Source organism: Myxocyprinus asiaticus, chromosome 22 (assembly GCF_019703515.2).
Source record: "Myxocyprinus asiaticus isolate MX2 ecotype Aquarium Trade chromosome 22, UBuf_Myxa_2, whole genome shotgun sequence".
In the NCBI taxonomy this organism is placed as follows: domain Eukaryota; kingdom Metazoa; phylum Chordata; class Actinopteri; order Cypriniformes; family Catostomidae; genus Myxocyprinus; species Myxocyprinus asiaticus.
In genome coordinates, this window is record NC_059365.1 from 19907161 (window position 1) to 19922830 (window position 15670).

At 35.7% G+C, this 15670-nt stretch overlaps 1 protein-coding gene across 5 annotated transcripts in view; it reads right to left on the reverse strand.

Annotated features, from left to right (window-relative positions):
* LOC127413268 (disks large homolog 3-like) overlaps positions 1-15670 on the reverse strand; it is a 154250-nt gene that overhangs the window by 58871 nt on the left and 79709 nt on the right. For 4 of the 5 annotated variants that reach the window (XM_051650250.1, XM_051650251.1, XM_051650253.1 and 1 more), the window contains 4 exons: positions 4733-4786; positions 4344-4394; positions 1500-1624; positions 1150-1319 (listed from right to left, as the gene is read on the reverse strand). In XM_051650250.1, the coding sequence (XP_051506210.1) occupies positions 1150-1319; positions 1500-1624; positions 4344-4394; positions 4733-4786 (400 nt within the window). The remainder of the gene's footprint in view (positions 1-1149; positions 1320-1499; positions 1625-4343; positions 4395-4732; positions 4787-15670) is intronic. The other variant, XM_051650254.1, reaches the window with a different exon arrangement.

The following is a 15670-nucleotide window of genomic DNA, read 5'->3' on the forward strand; positions in this document are numbered from 1 at the left end:
AAATATTTAAAAAAATTTGCAAATATAAAAAAGTTTGCTAGATTTACACTGCTAAATAAGGGTTGGAAACATGTCATCACCGCTTAGATGATGTCAGTGGAAAAGTCGATTTAGAGGTGAAGATAGTTATAATATTTTAATTAAATATTTCAAATTGGGGGGGCGGGGTTGGGGGTTGGGGAGGGGGGGGTTGTGGGGTTTAAATGTTGATTGTATATATATATATATATATATATATATATATATATATGTTTTGCTTTTCTTTTATTATTGTTTATTTTATTAAGATTTAATAAAAAATGTTAATAAAAAAAAAAACATGCATACACATATATACATCTATAGAATGTAAAATGTACCTCTTTTGTGGCAAAAATTGTTGGTGTCTAGGTTCATAATATGCAATATACATATTGTATTTGTATATGGGCCTATATTTATAAAAACTATATATATATAATTTTTTTGAAGATAAAAATATAATTGTGCCACCATATTAATTTATTTCATTATAAAACTAAAATTTAATTTAAAAAAAAAGTTTTTGAAATTGATGACTTGGACCAAATAATAAAGAAAAGCAGCCAATAAGTGCCCAACATAGATGGGAACTCCTTCAATACTGTTTAAGCATCCCAGGGTGATATCTCAAGAAGTTGGTTGAGAAAATGTACATTTCTGCAAATTCTAGGCAAAGGGTGAGTACTTTGAAGATGTTAAAATATAACACAGTTTTGATTTATTTTGGATTTTGTTTAGTCACAACATAATTCCCATAGTTCCATTTATGTTATTCCATAGTTTTGATGACTTTACTATTATTCTAAAATGTGAAAAAAATTATAATAAAGAATAAGTGTTTCAAAACTTTTGACCAGTAGTGTATTTATATATATATATACATATACATATATCCTTATTTTTTCTTTATATAATTTTAAAAAATATATATATATTTCAATTGAATATATTATTTTCTATTGAATAACTAATACTTCATGTCTACTTTAACTTTGACTTTAAGATGCTTCAGTGTTTCAACACAAATTCAAAATAATTCAGAACAACTACTGTTTAAAAGGATACATGGCATAATAGCACTCTCCCAAAAGTTTGTGTTTGTGTGTGTGCATATCTGGTTCATCTAACCTTTAGGCCCTTTGAGTAGGTTGACCTCCAAAATGGTCTCAGGAGGAGCCTGTCTCCTGCGTACCAGCAACCTGACCACTGGGCCGGCCTCTTTCAGAGCCTCTACTGCCTTGCTGTGCACTACCTCTGACACATCAACATCATTCACTCGCAGAACGCAATCATTTACCCTGAAACACAAGAAGAGCACATATCAGACACAACTCATCTCACTCAAAAGAACAAAGATGAGCCACAGACTGTCAAAACTAACACTGTAATGAATCATCACATTTAAAATCACTGGACATACAGACTGTGTAGCACAAAGGCATATTTAGATACTGAGAGACTTGATATGAAAATCTCACCCTAGTCTGCCATCCATGGCAGCAGCACCCCCAGGGATGATCTTGGTGATGAAGATTCCTGGATCATCAGGAATGTGTGGATTGTCCACACCTCCAGCAATACTGAAGCCAAGGCCAGAGTTGCCCTATCAATGACATACATGAGTAGAATATCATAAATGAGAATATGCAGTTACAAGACTTTTCATAAAGGAGAACAAAAGCTGTAAGAGAAAGACTAAACCTAAAATAATTTGTGGTTAGGCTTTATTCTGTTGGCTCAGTGTTGGCTTTTCAGAGAGCATCTGACTTTCAATATTTTGTCAATCTATATGTTATCTACACTATCTAGGCTTGGACAGCCTATTTGAAAATAAAATTAAGCTGTTAAAAATTGATTTTGCAGTGCATATTTTAAGAATCACAAAATTTTGTCTGCTTCTGCACCCAATATCCTCCATATTTGTCCTACTCTCATCACTTTTGCCCTGCTGTTCCTAGTGCCAGAATACTGAGACAGGCCAGTCTGTCTGAGAGTCACATCTAGAAAGTCAGTTCTCAAAGCAGACAACTGAGAAAAGTCTTCACTTTATTATTTTCTATAATTAATGAGCAGCGGTTGCAGCAAATTAGAATAGAGTGGAGCTAAGATGTCCCAGCGAGACTTTCCCACTCCAGAGCCACTGAGAGAGCTCCCACTAAAGCAGGGGCACTCAATAGGCAGATCCGGACCAGAGGACATTTTAATCCGGACCGAGTTCTAAATCTTTGTGCTATTTATCTGACACCTGGCTAAATGATTGTGTAAGCATACGTGTATACGCACGCAGAGAGGGAATAAAGCGCGTTCAGCGCTGCGTGCTTTATTCCCGCTCCGCGCGCGTTGCATCTCTCACCGCTAATAGACATGAGGAGCCACATAAAGCCTGATTTACTGTACGTACGAGTTGCAGGTGTGGTTATTTTAACATCAAAAACATTAACATCAAAAAGGTTAACATGGTGCCTTTAGACTATAACGTTTTTTTCCACCATCTAAATTTAGCTTTATTAATCAGCATGTTACGAGCCTTTCATAATAAACAGAATTTTGTTCTAATTTTTTGAAAATTAGATATCATCATAGATGGCAAGGAAAGCCTATTTATACTTATTATGCAAACAGTATTTAATGCTTCACTGTTGTTATGTAAATTGTTTGCTTGTTGTTAATATATTCTCACTTTAAGGAAAATATAAAAATGGTCCATTCAGACTTTTACATTTTTACAGTTTTTATCTGTCAAAAGGCCTCCTGTGTCCCATATATACAGTATATATATATATTGAGTTTGAAATATATATATATATATATATATAAGTACTATTAGTACTATAAGTACTATTGCTGCCAACAGCAAGTTATAAAAACTATTTTAAAAAAGATACATCATTTCCTAGCCATATAACTACTGACACCATGTACATATTATTGTGCTACATATTATTATCCGGACCTTTGCTGGGAAGGAAATGAAGAGACCGGACCTCTTGGAACTTTGAGTACCCCTTTTTTAAAGTGTGATCTTAACATAGTTTATTTAGGTCTCAGTGTACAGAAATGGCACTTAGAGAACAGCCCTGCAATTATACTGAAAGCTTAGTGATGCACCCAAATCCAACACCTAATGCTGTTTTAATGAATGGCCTTATGCAGTCAAGTTTAGATTAATTCGCATTTAAACAAATGTTAAGTATGAAAAGAACTAGCACAGAAGAAGCTATGATACGTCATGATGTTGTTAGTTAGTCTCTTCTTGAGAACATCATCTTTTGAGTTTGAAATTTTAAGACCCAATGATATTGCATGATGAGCACAAGTTTATTTTCCATTTTGACATACTTCCTATTGAAACAGGATGTTTGGGGCTTGTCCTTTTTAAAAAATAGTTATAGTTATAGTTAATAGTCATACTTTGCTGCTTGCATGTCTGTTGCAAGTGGTATTAGGGAAGGGGACATTCTCATTCTAGAGAGCATTTGATTGGACAAAAATCTGTGTAGTGAATAGGGTTGCCACCCGTCCCGTAAAATACAGGATTGTCGCGTATTTAAAGATGCAATGAATCATTAATTTAACCTTGATATTTGTTGGAAATTTTGCCTACAGTGGTAAAGAGACCATCTGAAATGTCTACACATTGTGTTAAAATGTGCTAAAACTGTGGAGGATGTGGTAAGGGACCGCATGAAAACGTCAGCCAGAACGTTATCCAACTCTAGAGATAGTCTCCCGTATTTTACAACTTCAAAAGTGGCAACCCTAGTAGTGAAAGATAAGCCATCAATAGCTTTGGTCTATTTTGCCCAAAGAGAATGACTGCAAATAAAAAAATTTAAGAGTCTCATTTACATGGTTTCAAAGCTAACAGATACAAACCATAAGACAAAAAACTCTAATTTTGAGTTTTGGAGGTCTTTAATGAATCAGTGGTATAGTCACTTCTGTCTCAATATCATGGCTTATTTAACACACACTAAAGCAAGGCTATTCAACTTGTGGCACGTTTGAAATTTTCATTTGCCCATGTGAGGTTGTCAGTTGTCTTAGTTCACACTGAATGTGTTTTGTGTCTCTTCACACTGTTTTTCAATTGTTTTCCTATGTAAATTTGCGCTAGACAGACGTCGTGCCATGTCTGGATGTTTTTACAGTGCACTAAAGGATGTTCCCTAATGTTCAATTCCAGGCATAAGATCAACATTTACTGCCATCTAGTGGTCAGGTCCCTACAGGGACCATTGTTGGAGGTGAATATTAGCTAATTATACTAATACAATATAGGCAAAAATAAAACAGGAAAAAAGTAGTTGAATAATAGTTACCCTTTCCAAAATGATTTCTTCATATTTATACATGCCATCACTCCCATTCACCTGTAATAGACGAAAGAAAAATTGTATAACATAGCCTCATTAACTGAGTCATAAGGCTTGGTGTAATGCCAAAGAAGTTCATTTATTATGAAAAATGAGCAAACCTATAAAAATGAGAGGGTTATAAACAGTCAAAGACTAATTATTATACTCAATAATAATTTAACTACACAATAAGCATTGAACCTCGACAGTTTGCATCTGCTGTAATTTAATCTGATGCATATTTTAACTGTAATTATCTGATGTACAGTGGGAAAGGGGGATAATTCCACATGGCAGGCAGATAGGCAGGCAGGCGCTACTGAAGGTGCTTAGCGCATGAAGCAGATACTTACATAAGGGCCTGCATCCAGTGAGTCTGCATTCACAATGATGGGGGGAGGGTTTGCCTGTGAGATGAAGAGATGCACATTACCTCAGTGTGTGAGGCCGCACAAACACATACATTACATGCGCGCACACACACACACACACACATACACACGCTGTCATGAAGAGACAGTAAATGCATGCCATGGGAACAGTGCGTCTCAACTAAACATGGTACAACATTAGCGTGGCATGGCACTTCAGGGAGGAGAGTGAGGATAGGACTGGAGGTGTGAAGATTACAGACAGCCTGTGGTCTCTCGTTTAAAAGAAATGCATGTAGAGCCATGATGATACAGCACTACATGTGTTATTCCCCTCTGGCAAGTTTAATTTTCCATATTGTTTTTTAGAAAGCATTCGAATGCTACCATATAATAGATGAAATACACAATGTATAAATTCATATTTTCTAATTCTGTGGTTCTTGACTGGTGGGGTGCGATTCAAAAATGGATTTCACGTCTGTTCTGATCTCTGTTCTGAAATATAAAAAACAATCCTAAATGCAAATAATGAATATAACAATAACTAACTAATAATTGTGTATAGTGCAAATGGATAGCAAATTAAATAGACTAAGGAGAAAATGCATGCCATATCATTTGTTGTTGACATCAAAGCCCTTTCATCCAATCAAATTATAGTCTTTTCAATGTTAGCCAAATTAGGCAGATGTGAATAAGTTGCATGACATGAACCTCATGTTTCATGAACATTAACAAAACTATGGAAGATAAAAGGAAATAAGACCCAGACTACGGTTTTAACAAGGATAAAAATAGTTTGTGCTAAACCACAACATGTTTTGTGCAGTGAATTATTGACTTAAAGGGATAGTTCACCCAAAAATGGAAATTCTCTCATCATTTACTCACCCTCATGCCATCCCAGAATGATGGTGTGGGTGAGAAACAGATCAATATTTAAGTCTCAATTGACGAATGTAAATCGCCAAAAGCAAAAGAAGAAGAATGTGAAAATGAAAGTGAAAGCGGAGATTGATAGTAAAAAAGGACATAAATATTGATCTGTTTCTCACCCACACTTATCAAATCGCTTATGAAAATACAGGTTTAACCGCTGGTGTCATATGGATTACTTTTATGCTGCATTTATGTGCATTTTGAAGCTTAAAAATTTTGGTACCCATTCACTTGCATTGTATAAATCTACAGGGCTGAGATGTTCTTCTAAAAATCTTTATTTGTGTTCTGCAGAAGAAAGAAAGTCATACACATCTGGTATGGCATGAGGGTGAGTAAATGATGAGAGCATTTTAATTTTTGGGTGACTATTCCTTTAAGAAACCTGATAATTCATAATGAATCATTTTAGTGTTTGATTTTAAGGACATTTTTATGTCCTGTAGTACAATAGATAAGTTTGCTACTGTGTTGGGTCTCCACATGATGTTCAATGTAAAATCAGGGTCCTCAAGCAAAACCAGCTCTAATTTTTGTGTTTAAATTGAGTAGCCCATGCTCACAACACAGCATATGAGAATGAACTGTGGCAGTGGACCAGGGTTGGAAAGAGTACTGAAAAATAATACTCAAGTAAAAGTACTGTTACTTCATAAAAAATGTAGTCTGAGTAGAGTAAAAGTACCTGTCCTAAAAACTGCTCAAGTAAGAGTAAAATAGTAGCTCATTTAAAAGTACTCATGAGTAGTGAGTATTGAGTACTGAGTTGTGAAAGCTATGCCGCTTTATAATAAAAACTTTATGTTGCAGTTTAAAAATGTAGCAAACATACCATAATTTACATTCCCTTTTATGGCTGTTTGCCAGAAAGAATACAAAATATAGGTATTTTATAGGTGTTTGTGATTGGCAGCTTTTAAATACATCACTTATCTATGATACTGTAAACACTACATGAATCTGAAAAAATTAATAAAAGGGCGACACGATTACAGAAATGAAAAGATGAAAGTTATTTTCAATATCATAATGTATGAAACAATTATGTGTAGGGTCTAAATTTCCCTTAATGCTGACTAAGAGAGTTACAATTGCACATAAAACATGTTCAAAACAATGCAAGGAATGCAAAAAAAAAAAAAAAAAAACACTAAAATGCAGGGTCACTTGGCGCGTCATGTCCCGCACAATAGAGGCAGTAGAGCAGTTGTTTGGTACAGGGCCCACATTGGGCTTCAAAGGAATAATTCACACAAAAATGAAAATTCTATCATCATTTAGTCACCCTTATGCCATCCCAGATACGTATGACTTTCTTTCTTCAGCAGAATACAAATTAAGATTTTTAGAAGAATATCTCAGCTCTTTTGGTCCATACAATGCAAGTGAATGGGTGTCAAAATTTTGAAGCTCCAAAAATCACACAAGTCAGCAAAAAAGTAGCCTAATCTATGTGACTCCAGTGGTTAAATCCATGTCTTCAGAAGAGATATGATAGGTTGGGTGAGAAACAGATCAATATTTAAGTAAATTTTTACTATAAATTATCCTCCCTGCTCAGTGAATCTTTCACTTTCTTCTTTTGTTTTTGGTGATTCACATTCTTCATGCATACCGCCATCTACTGGGCAAGGAGAAGAATTTCAAGCAGAAATGGACTTAAATATTGATCTGTTTCTCACCCACACCTATCATATCACTTCAGAAGTCATGGATTAAACCACTGGAGTCTTATGGATTACTTTTATGCTGCCTTTGTGCTTTTTGGAGCGTCAAAGTTAGTAGCACATGGGGGGCCACACTGTACTCCTTTTGAGATACAATGTTCCACACTGATTTAGTTCTTGTATCTTTTAAGTTTAAAGTTTGTGATTGGTGGAATGTTCTGCCTGAAGTATTGCTCTACAAAGCTTGAAACTTTTCTATCAGGCATTAGCAAAATCTTGATAAAGGCTAAGCATAATAATAAATTATTTGATCATCTCTACTTTCCTGGTAATTTACTATACAAATTAACACACTCTCTACATCAGGGGTCGATATTATAAAAAAAAACTAACAATATTATTAAAAAATATTATTATTAAAAATGTCACTGTTTTATTCTATTACATTAATACTTTTAAAGCTACTCAAGTTATTCAGCCAAAAGTAGTGAGTGGTTTTCTCATTTCCTTGTTACTGTTGTTTGATTAATAGCCTTTTTATGACATAGCCTACTAGACAGTGCTCAATTTGGTTACATGCACACTTCAAGTCTGACATTTTGATGCAAATACGCTTTTTGTCCCACTGTTTACATTCACTTTAGACCAAACCGACTGCGTTTACATTAATGCCTCACCAAGATGTGCATTGGTGTAATTATAAAGTGTATTTGATTGTTTAGGCACGTACCCGCATTAGCGCACAAACATTAATCGCCTGTCAATCAAACAGCACGCAGCTACAGACGTCAGGAAATAAAAAGTCAATCTTTTGTATTTTATCTAGATCAACCAACCAGTGTTTGTCTTACTATTGTGATCGATGTAATAAACACCCCTGTTCTAGATGCAGAACATAGGTTAAGTATAGAAAATGACTCAAAATTTGATCAATGATATCAACGACAACTCTCTTTTTTTTTTTCAGATAAACATAAAGATTGTTTTATCACCCAGCCCTATTGATAACATTGCCTTAATCTCTCACAGCAGCCCAATAATCTCAGTGAAAGGTAGCTAATTTACAGGCTACATTATAGACACACAGAATCTAGTAAGCAGAAATATGAAATTTACCTTGATATGTTTCTTAAAATTAGAGGCAGGATTAATGCTGATATCTGGCTTGAGCAAGTTAAACTCACATGACACAGTAAAGCAGTTGGCCTTTTTCACTGCGAAAATCCCTTTCAGGTGCGGATGTGATGTTCAGGTGTTGAAATGTGTTTGAGGCATCCTCCACATCTATAACAGTTGGCGCCAGATCTACAGCTGCCATTCAAGTTTTTGATGTGTGATTTGATTTGACAGGAGTCAGGAGACTCTCCCTAGCCAATCATGTTAATGCAAAAAATAAAATCAGGACAGGGAAGTAGCAAATACTGACGGTGGGAAAATAGTGCATTAAAAGTACAGTTACAGCACTTAAAATGTACTCAAGTAAAAGTATAAATTTATAAACTACTTAAAAAAGTACAATTCCTGGGAAAATCGACTTAATTACAGTAATGTGAGTATTTGTAATTCGTTACTTTACACCCCTGCAGTGGACCAACTGACATTCATGGCTTTTCACATGCAAACCTTGTTGTGTTTGTGAGTATTGATGTGATTGATCTGTTATGAGGTGACACGAACAGGGCCGCTGGGTGATGAGTTAGAGTTTACAGTTTTTGTACTTAAATAGTGAAGCACAAGATTATCACTCCAACTGATCCTCAATCCGATAGACCTTGTATAATCATGGCACATACACATGAAGTTTACCTGAGTGTGTAACATTGCCATAATTCACAAACAAATACAGGTGTAAAATGATTTATTTTTTTAATTTTTGTAAGAAATATTGGATTAAACAAATATTTTATTTTATTAGGTTTATCAATAACTACACACCAATATTTTGTCCCAAAACTACCTAAGTCGAACTGAGTGATAACTTAATTTTGTCTATCTAATTTTAATGTTTATTAAATGTTAACTGCTGGAAAATAAAAATCTGACAAATCAGGGTTTTTAAACTGTCTTTAAGCACCTCTTCTGTGCTATTAAGTTTTCTTCTGTTTTTCTTTTGAATCATTAGTGAGGGATATCAAACTTACAATTCGAAAACTCTCTATTATGTCACAGTCCCTTATAAAGTTGTAAAGTCCCTGGTTATTTAGAAGGTTATATGGAAGATATAAGATTTGTATGGTTTCGATTTGAATAGCTCACAAACACATTAGCGAGGGTCCGACTGTCATTCTTACAATGTGACTTAGTGTATGTATTATGTTGCAGTGTAAAGTTACCTGTCACTAGAGAGTAACTCTATTTTATTTACTCGCCAAAGCAAATAATTACTCACATTTGGTGCTTGGAGAGTGTTAATTTTGGTCCCTTGTTGTGAATCTTGATTCGTGCATGGTGCGTTCAGAAAAATCTAAACAATTTGGCTAATAGGTTACCTATATTTTTAAATTAAATACCACGTCTACTCCGTTCACTGACCATTTGTAAAAAAAAATAATAATAATTACAAAAACATTATTTATTTTTCAAGAGTTTCAGAACCTCTTTTGCACATTATTCTTGGAAAGTGCCAACACAGTGCACATTTTAAGATCAGTTTGACTGGTAAATTTACATTGTGTGCATTGATGCTTCTGAATTTTGTATCACTGCTGCAGCTAGATTTACAGTATACAGCATTCAACTATAGTGCACAGATATTCACCCCCGTCATAGCTGTGGCTGATTGCACTTTGGATGCAGCCCCTGAATTATTTCTGTACCTCACTTAGCTAGTAAAGACTTGAAAAGACCATTTGAGTTACAAGAACATATTCTAAAAGCGTTTTCTACATCACCATCTCTATTTTCACAAGCCACTTTCTTCCTTGTGACAGGTCATCACAGGTGTGGGACACAGCCTTACCTTTAACTGCACCTCTGCGCAGTGGGTGGTGGGCTGGTCGTAAACATAGCTTAAAGTTTGATTGAGTCATCAGAAGACTCTCATCTTTTTTCATATGCAATATTACAAGACTGGACTGGCCACCTCTCCAGGGTGTTTCCCTGCCTTCGGCCCGAGACAGCTGGGGTAGGCTCCAGCACTACCCGCGACCATGCATAGAACAAGCGGCTATAGAAGATGGATGGATAGATAAATATTACAAGACTTCTTTGTTCCCAGATCCCTGCATCATTTGTTTGTGTGCGTGTGCTTTTTTGTGAGTGTGCAAGAGCATCAGCCACCATTTTGTGCAAAAACTATAGGAAATCAGGACATGAGTGATCTACTCATTATGATTCAGTCTACTGAAAGGAGGTCTAATTGGATGATATAGAACATGACAGAAATGCAGGAAAAATAAAAATCCTGTCTTTAGAACCATCTGAAATGTGAATTTCTTAAAGGAATATTTCACTCAAAAATGAAAATTCTGTCATTATTTACTCATCTTCATGACTGTCCAAATCCGTATGCTGTTATTTTTACCATGCATGGAACACAAAAGGAAAAAAGTTCATGCCTCTCTTTTCCATACAATGAAAGTGAAGGGAGACTGACATCATGTTAATAGTATATAATAGTGTCATAATTAGTATATATAACTCATGCTTTATATTCCAAGTATTCTGAAACCATACAATAGTTTTCTGAGGAAAAGACTGAAAAGACCAAGTTGTTATTAACACTTGCCAATGAAGTTGTTATGCACTGAAAATATTCCCCTCTTTTATAATCCTCAAATGTTATTCTCCATTTTGCACATTCAAACTGGCAGGATGCCACATTTTGTTATGACACAGGTAAGAATCAATGGCATTTGGTGTCAATGATGTCAACTCTTGTGTGTTCCAGTGGAGGAGAAGATTATTGTATGGAAAAAAGCGGCCAGGACATTTTTCAAGATTTCTCTGTTTGTGTTCCACAAAAAAAAGAAAAGCATATGGATTTGTAATGGCATCAGGGTAAGCAAATAATGAGAATGTTCCCTTAAGTATTTCCTTCAAACAAAAATTAGACATCTTAAAAAAAAATCCATATTAGATACAACTAGATATTGGAGTGCTGTCAGTTGAGTCCAAAATAGTAAGTTTACAGTTTAAATGTCTTTCTCATCATTGTCATCTTCAGTTAATTCAAAGTCTACTTCATTGAAAATATCTTCATGCACCGACTGTATAATACCAGGTTTCTCATAAGTTGGTATTGCTAATTGGCTCAAGTTTCAAAACTGAACCAGGAACAAAATTATAATAATGAAAAAGGAATAACTCACTTTATCATCTGCATTTTGTTCCCAGTCAAACTTCATTTTGATATTTTTATAAAAATCACTCTGTGACAAGTGACATGTCCCCTCGTACAACTTGCAAAAGATCATAATAAGAAATGCAAAAGAGTCTGCACACCATGTAAGAACATCTTGGACAATGAACTGCACTCATCATTTGCTGCTTTAAATTGGCACATTTGAGCCCAGAGGAGCCCTAGAAATGGCCACACTACACATTGTAAAATCAGTGCCCACTTCTCTCATCCACTGAGATGTTCCACCAAAGTTCAGTCACAGTAAACAGTGCACTTTCAATGTACGGAAACATACAGCCTCCAATAGAAAAGAAAATCACAAATTAGATCACAATTGCTTCTCTTTTTACAGAAGTGATATTAAATGAAGATGAGATGGAGACTTAAAGCTGCGTTCACACTGCCAGTGACACGCAGCGACAAAACGACCTCATCTCATTCATTTTCAATGAGCGCTGGCGACTTCCGGCGACACGAGCGACGGCGACTGTTGGCGACCAGATATGGGCGTGTCCAGCGATGCGACAAAGTTGAGAAATGTTTAACTTTATGCAAATGAAGAGCGACTTTCGGGAGCGACAGCCAATACGAGAGAAGATGGTAGAGCTCACGTGATCCTTCTCTCTCTCAGCTCCTGCAGTGACGGAAAGATGGAGGAAAGGCTAATCCTTACTGTTAGCAATTTACCAGTGTTATATGATATGTCTCTGCCCATGTAAAGGGACATATTTATGAAAAATGATGCGTGGAAATGTGTATCTGAGATCACGAGGATTCCAAGTAGGTTTAAATCATCAAATAACCTATAAAATTAACTATTAAATAATTTGTTTTGAAAATGTGTTACATGTATGACAGCAAACGAAACCATATAAATGATCAGATTTAGTGAATAAACGTACCATATTAATAACCTTACTAATATTTTAATAATATTAACTGTAAAGAAACAGTGCTGTTTAGACTCTCCATACACACCACTAGTGACCTAACCGCCAGCCACTGGCGACATGCAGCGACAAAGTAGCTGGCAGGCTGAATGCAGCTTAAGGCCCATTCGTTCTTTTGATTTCATATGAAGTATATCGGGATATAGAAAGAAAGAACGGGTGTCATTTAGAACAAAAAGAAGGTGTTTTTGTGTTCCTTTCAGTGGTTCGTAACAGCTCGCCTAGGCGAACTTTTAGGAAAAATTTTTTACCTTTTTACTGCCACTGGTCCATGTCATCGGTAGGTGTGACCTAAAGCTCCACCTACCTTGAAGCCGACAGTTAATTTTGTTTACATTGCTCAGTCAGTCAATTTCAGTCAACATGAACACATCGGCGTGCGGAATTATTAGCGAGCTGTTGCAAATTTACCTATATCTGTACGATCGTTCACTTAGAGACATTTTCCAAGACCATGTCATGTGATTTTTTTGTTTAATTAGTCAACAAAAGGAATCAAATCAACTCAAATACTCTCAAGCGCCCATTCACTCATGTGCCATCTGCAGCGAAAGCCATTCACACATCTGCCCAAAGTAAGATATGCCTCTCTTATCATCATTCGTTTGTCTTTATTCTGCACATTAACACTTTTATACACTCATCTTTGCAGTAGTATCAGTGTCATCATAAATTACAATCACAGAGTGTAACCAATGCATATTATGTCCGCGTATAGTATGCTAGCGCATTAGCGTCATAATTCCAAAATGTAAACCAGATAAATTAACATTTTTCCACTGCATATACTGTATATTACTTTAAATCATCGAGTGGTTAAAACAACTTATTTTACTGACCACATGTGAATTCTACTCATAGAATGAGGCATGAAGTCATTGATAACACATTTTAATGTAACATTAGTTTAGGTTTTACTGAGCATATTTAAATGTACTATACTTCTAAACTCCTCCCACAGCAGTGTGGCTGGTGTCTGAATGTTGGCAAACACTATATCATTGCTCGGCAGTTTCAAACTTCTTTTTACCCCTGAACAAAGAGCAAAGAAGAACTTCTCATGAAGTACATATACTGGGGCCTTTAAGTCTTTAGTCTCCTGCTTTTCAGACATTTTCCGAGTAAATGCACATGTGTTTCCTCTAGTTTTTCAGAAGAGATGTCAACAATGTCTCAAACTGTGCTCAGACTGCCCAAAGTCTACAATCACAAACCAAAATATTTCAATAAGAACTCAAACCTTTCTCATCAAATTCTTCCACAAACAAATTACTGTACAGTATCTGTGCAATACTATCCACATTGATTTACGTTTCATTTATATCTCTACTATACTCTTAATACATGTCAATAATTGTTACTATATGTCAACAATTGCTTAATACACTGCATGTCGACAATTGTAGGAATTTTAAGAGAAACAAAATTGATACTTAAATGAAAAATATCTGAGCACTGTGAATGTTTAATGGGATGTATTCAATAAAGACATGAAAGATTATAATTGTTTGTGTGTTGTTAGCTTAAGCATATTGTTGTTTGTCTACTTGTGACTTTGATGAAGATGAGATCACATTTTATGTCCAATTAATGCAGAAAACCAGCTAATTCCAAAGGGTTCACATACTTTTACTTGCCACTGAATATATCCATACAATGCAAGTCAATGGTGTCCAACAATTTTAAGGTCCAAAAAGTACATAAAGGACATAAATCCTTGCACTTGACACATGCGCAGAGCGCTGTGCACGCACTTTACATGGGCTAAGCTCGAGTCAAGCACCCAAAAGTGTAATCGAGGTTCAAATCATGATTGACAAGGAAAGTGCAGATATCAAGAATAATAGTGAAAAAGGAGTTACATTTTGGTATCTTACTCACCCAAAACAGATCGTATCACTTCAGGAGACATGGATTAAACCACTCAAGTTTAATGGATGCTGCCTTTATGTCTTTTTTGGAGCTTGGAAGTGTTGGTCCTCATTGACTTGCATTGTATATCTCCATCAAAATATCTTTGTGTTCCGCAGAAGAAAGTAAGTCATACGAGCTTTAGATGGCATAAAGTTCAGTAAAAGATGAGAGAATTATCATTTTTGGGTGAACCACTCCTTTAATGAGTTGGAATTTCAATTAAGTTGTGCTCGCCCCTCAGAATGTTGAATTGGAATTTGAATTGGAATGATAGAAAGATTAATTTCCTGAATTGCAATTTAAAGAAATTGCACCACCACACAAAAGTTGTGGGACAACATGTGACAAGGAGGAGGGCGAGGTCGGGCCGTGAGGATGCACGCCCGGTGCTGAGTTGCCCAATCAATGGAAGAGAGATAAAGGAGGAGCCGGGGATGACAGTGAGAGAGAGACGCACACAGCCCCTGCGTGTGTGCGTCAATGTGCTGTTATATTTCAGTTTTATGTTGGTGCCTAATTAAAGTTTTTGTGATGTTAACTCGATTCCTGCTTTATCTCTCTTCCACTGATTGGGCAACTCAGCGCCGGGCGTGCATCCTCACGGCCCGGCCACCCTCCTCCTCGTCACAAATTACATCACTAAATTGGACTAATTATGCCACTTTATTCCCCAATATGTAGAATACACTGTTTCTTAACTGATGAGACATATTTCTCTAAAGTCTAAACTAACAGATAAAGCACCACAAAATTTCCACCACGTTGTTTTCAGATCAAAATTTTTGTAAATTACAGAGAATTTAGAGAGAAATGGTCAATAAAATGAAAGAGAATCTATTAAATATAATGAAATATTAATACAATGTATATACAGTACCGCTCAAAAGTTTTAGGCACTTGTGAAAAACGTTGCATAGTGAGGATGTCTTCAAAAATAATGACATAAATTGTTTTCAATTATCACTTAATGTCATACAAAGTCCAGTAAACATAAAAAAGCTAAATCAATATTTGGTGTGGCCCCCTTTGCTTTTAAAACAGCACCAATTCTCCTAGGTACAACTGGACACAGTTTTTCTTGGTTGTTGGCAGATAGGATGTACCA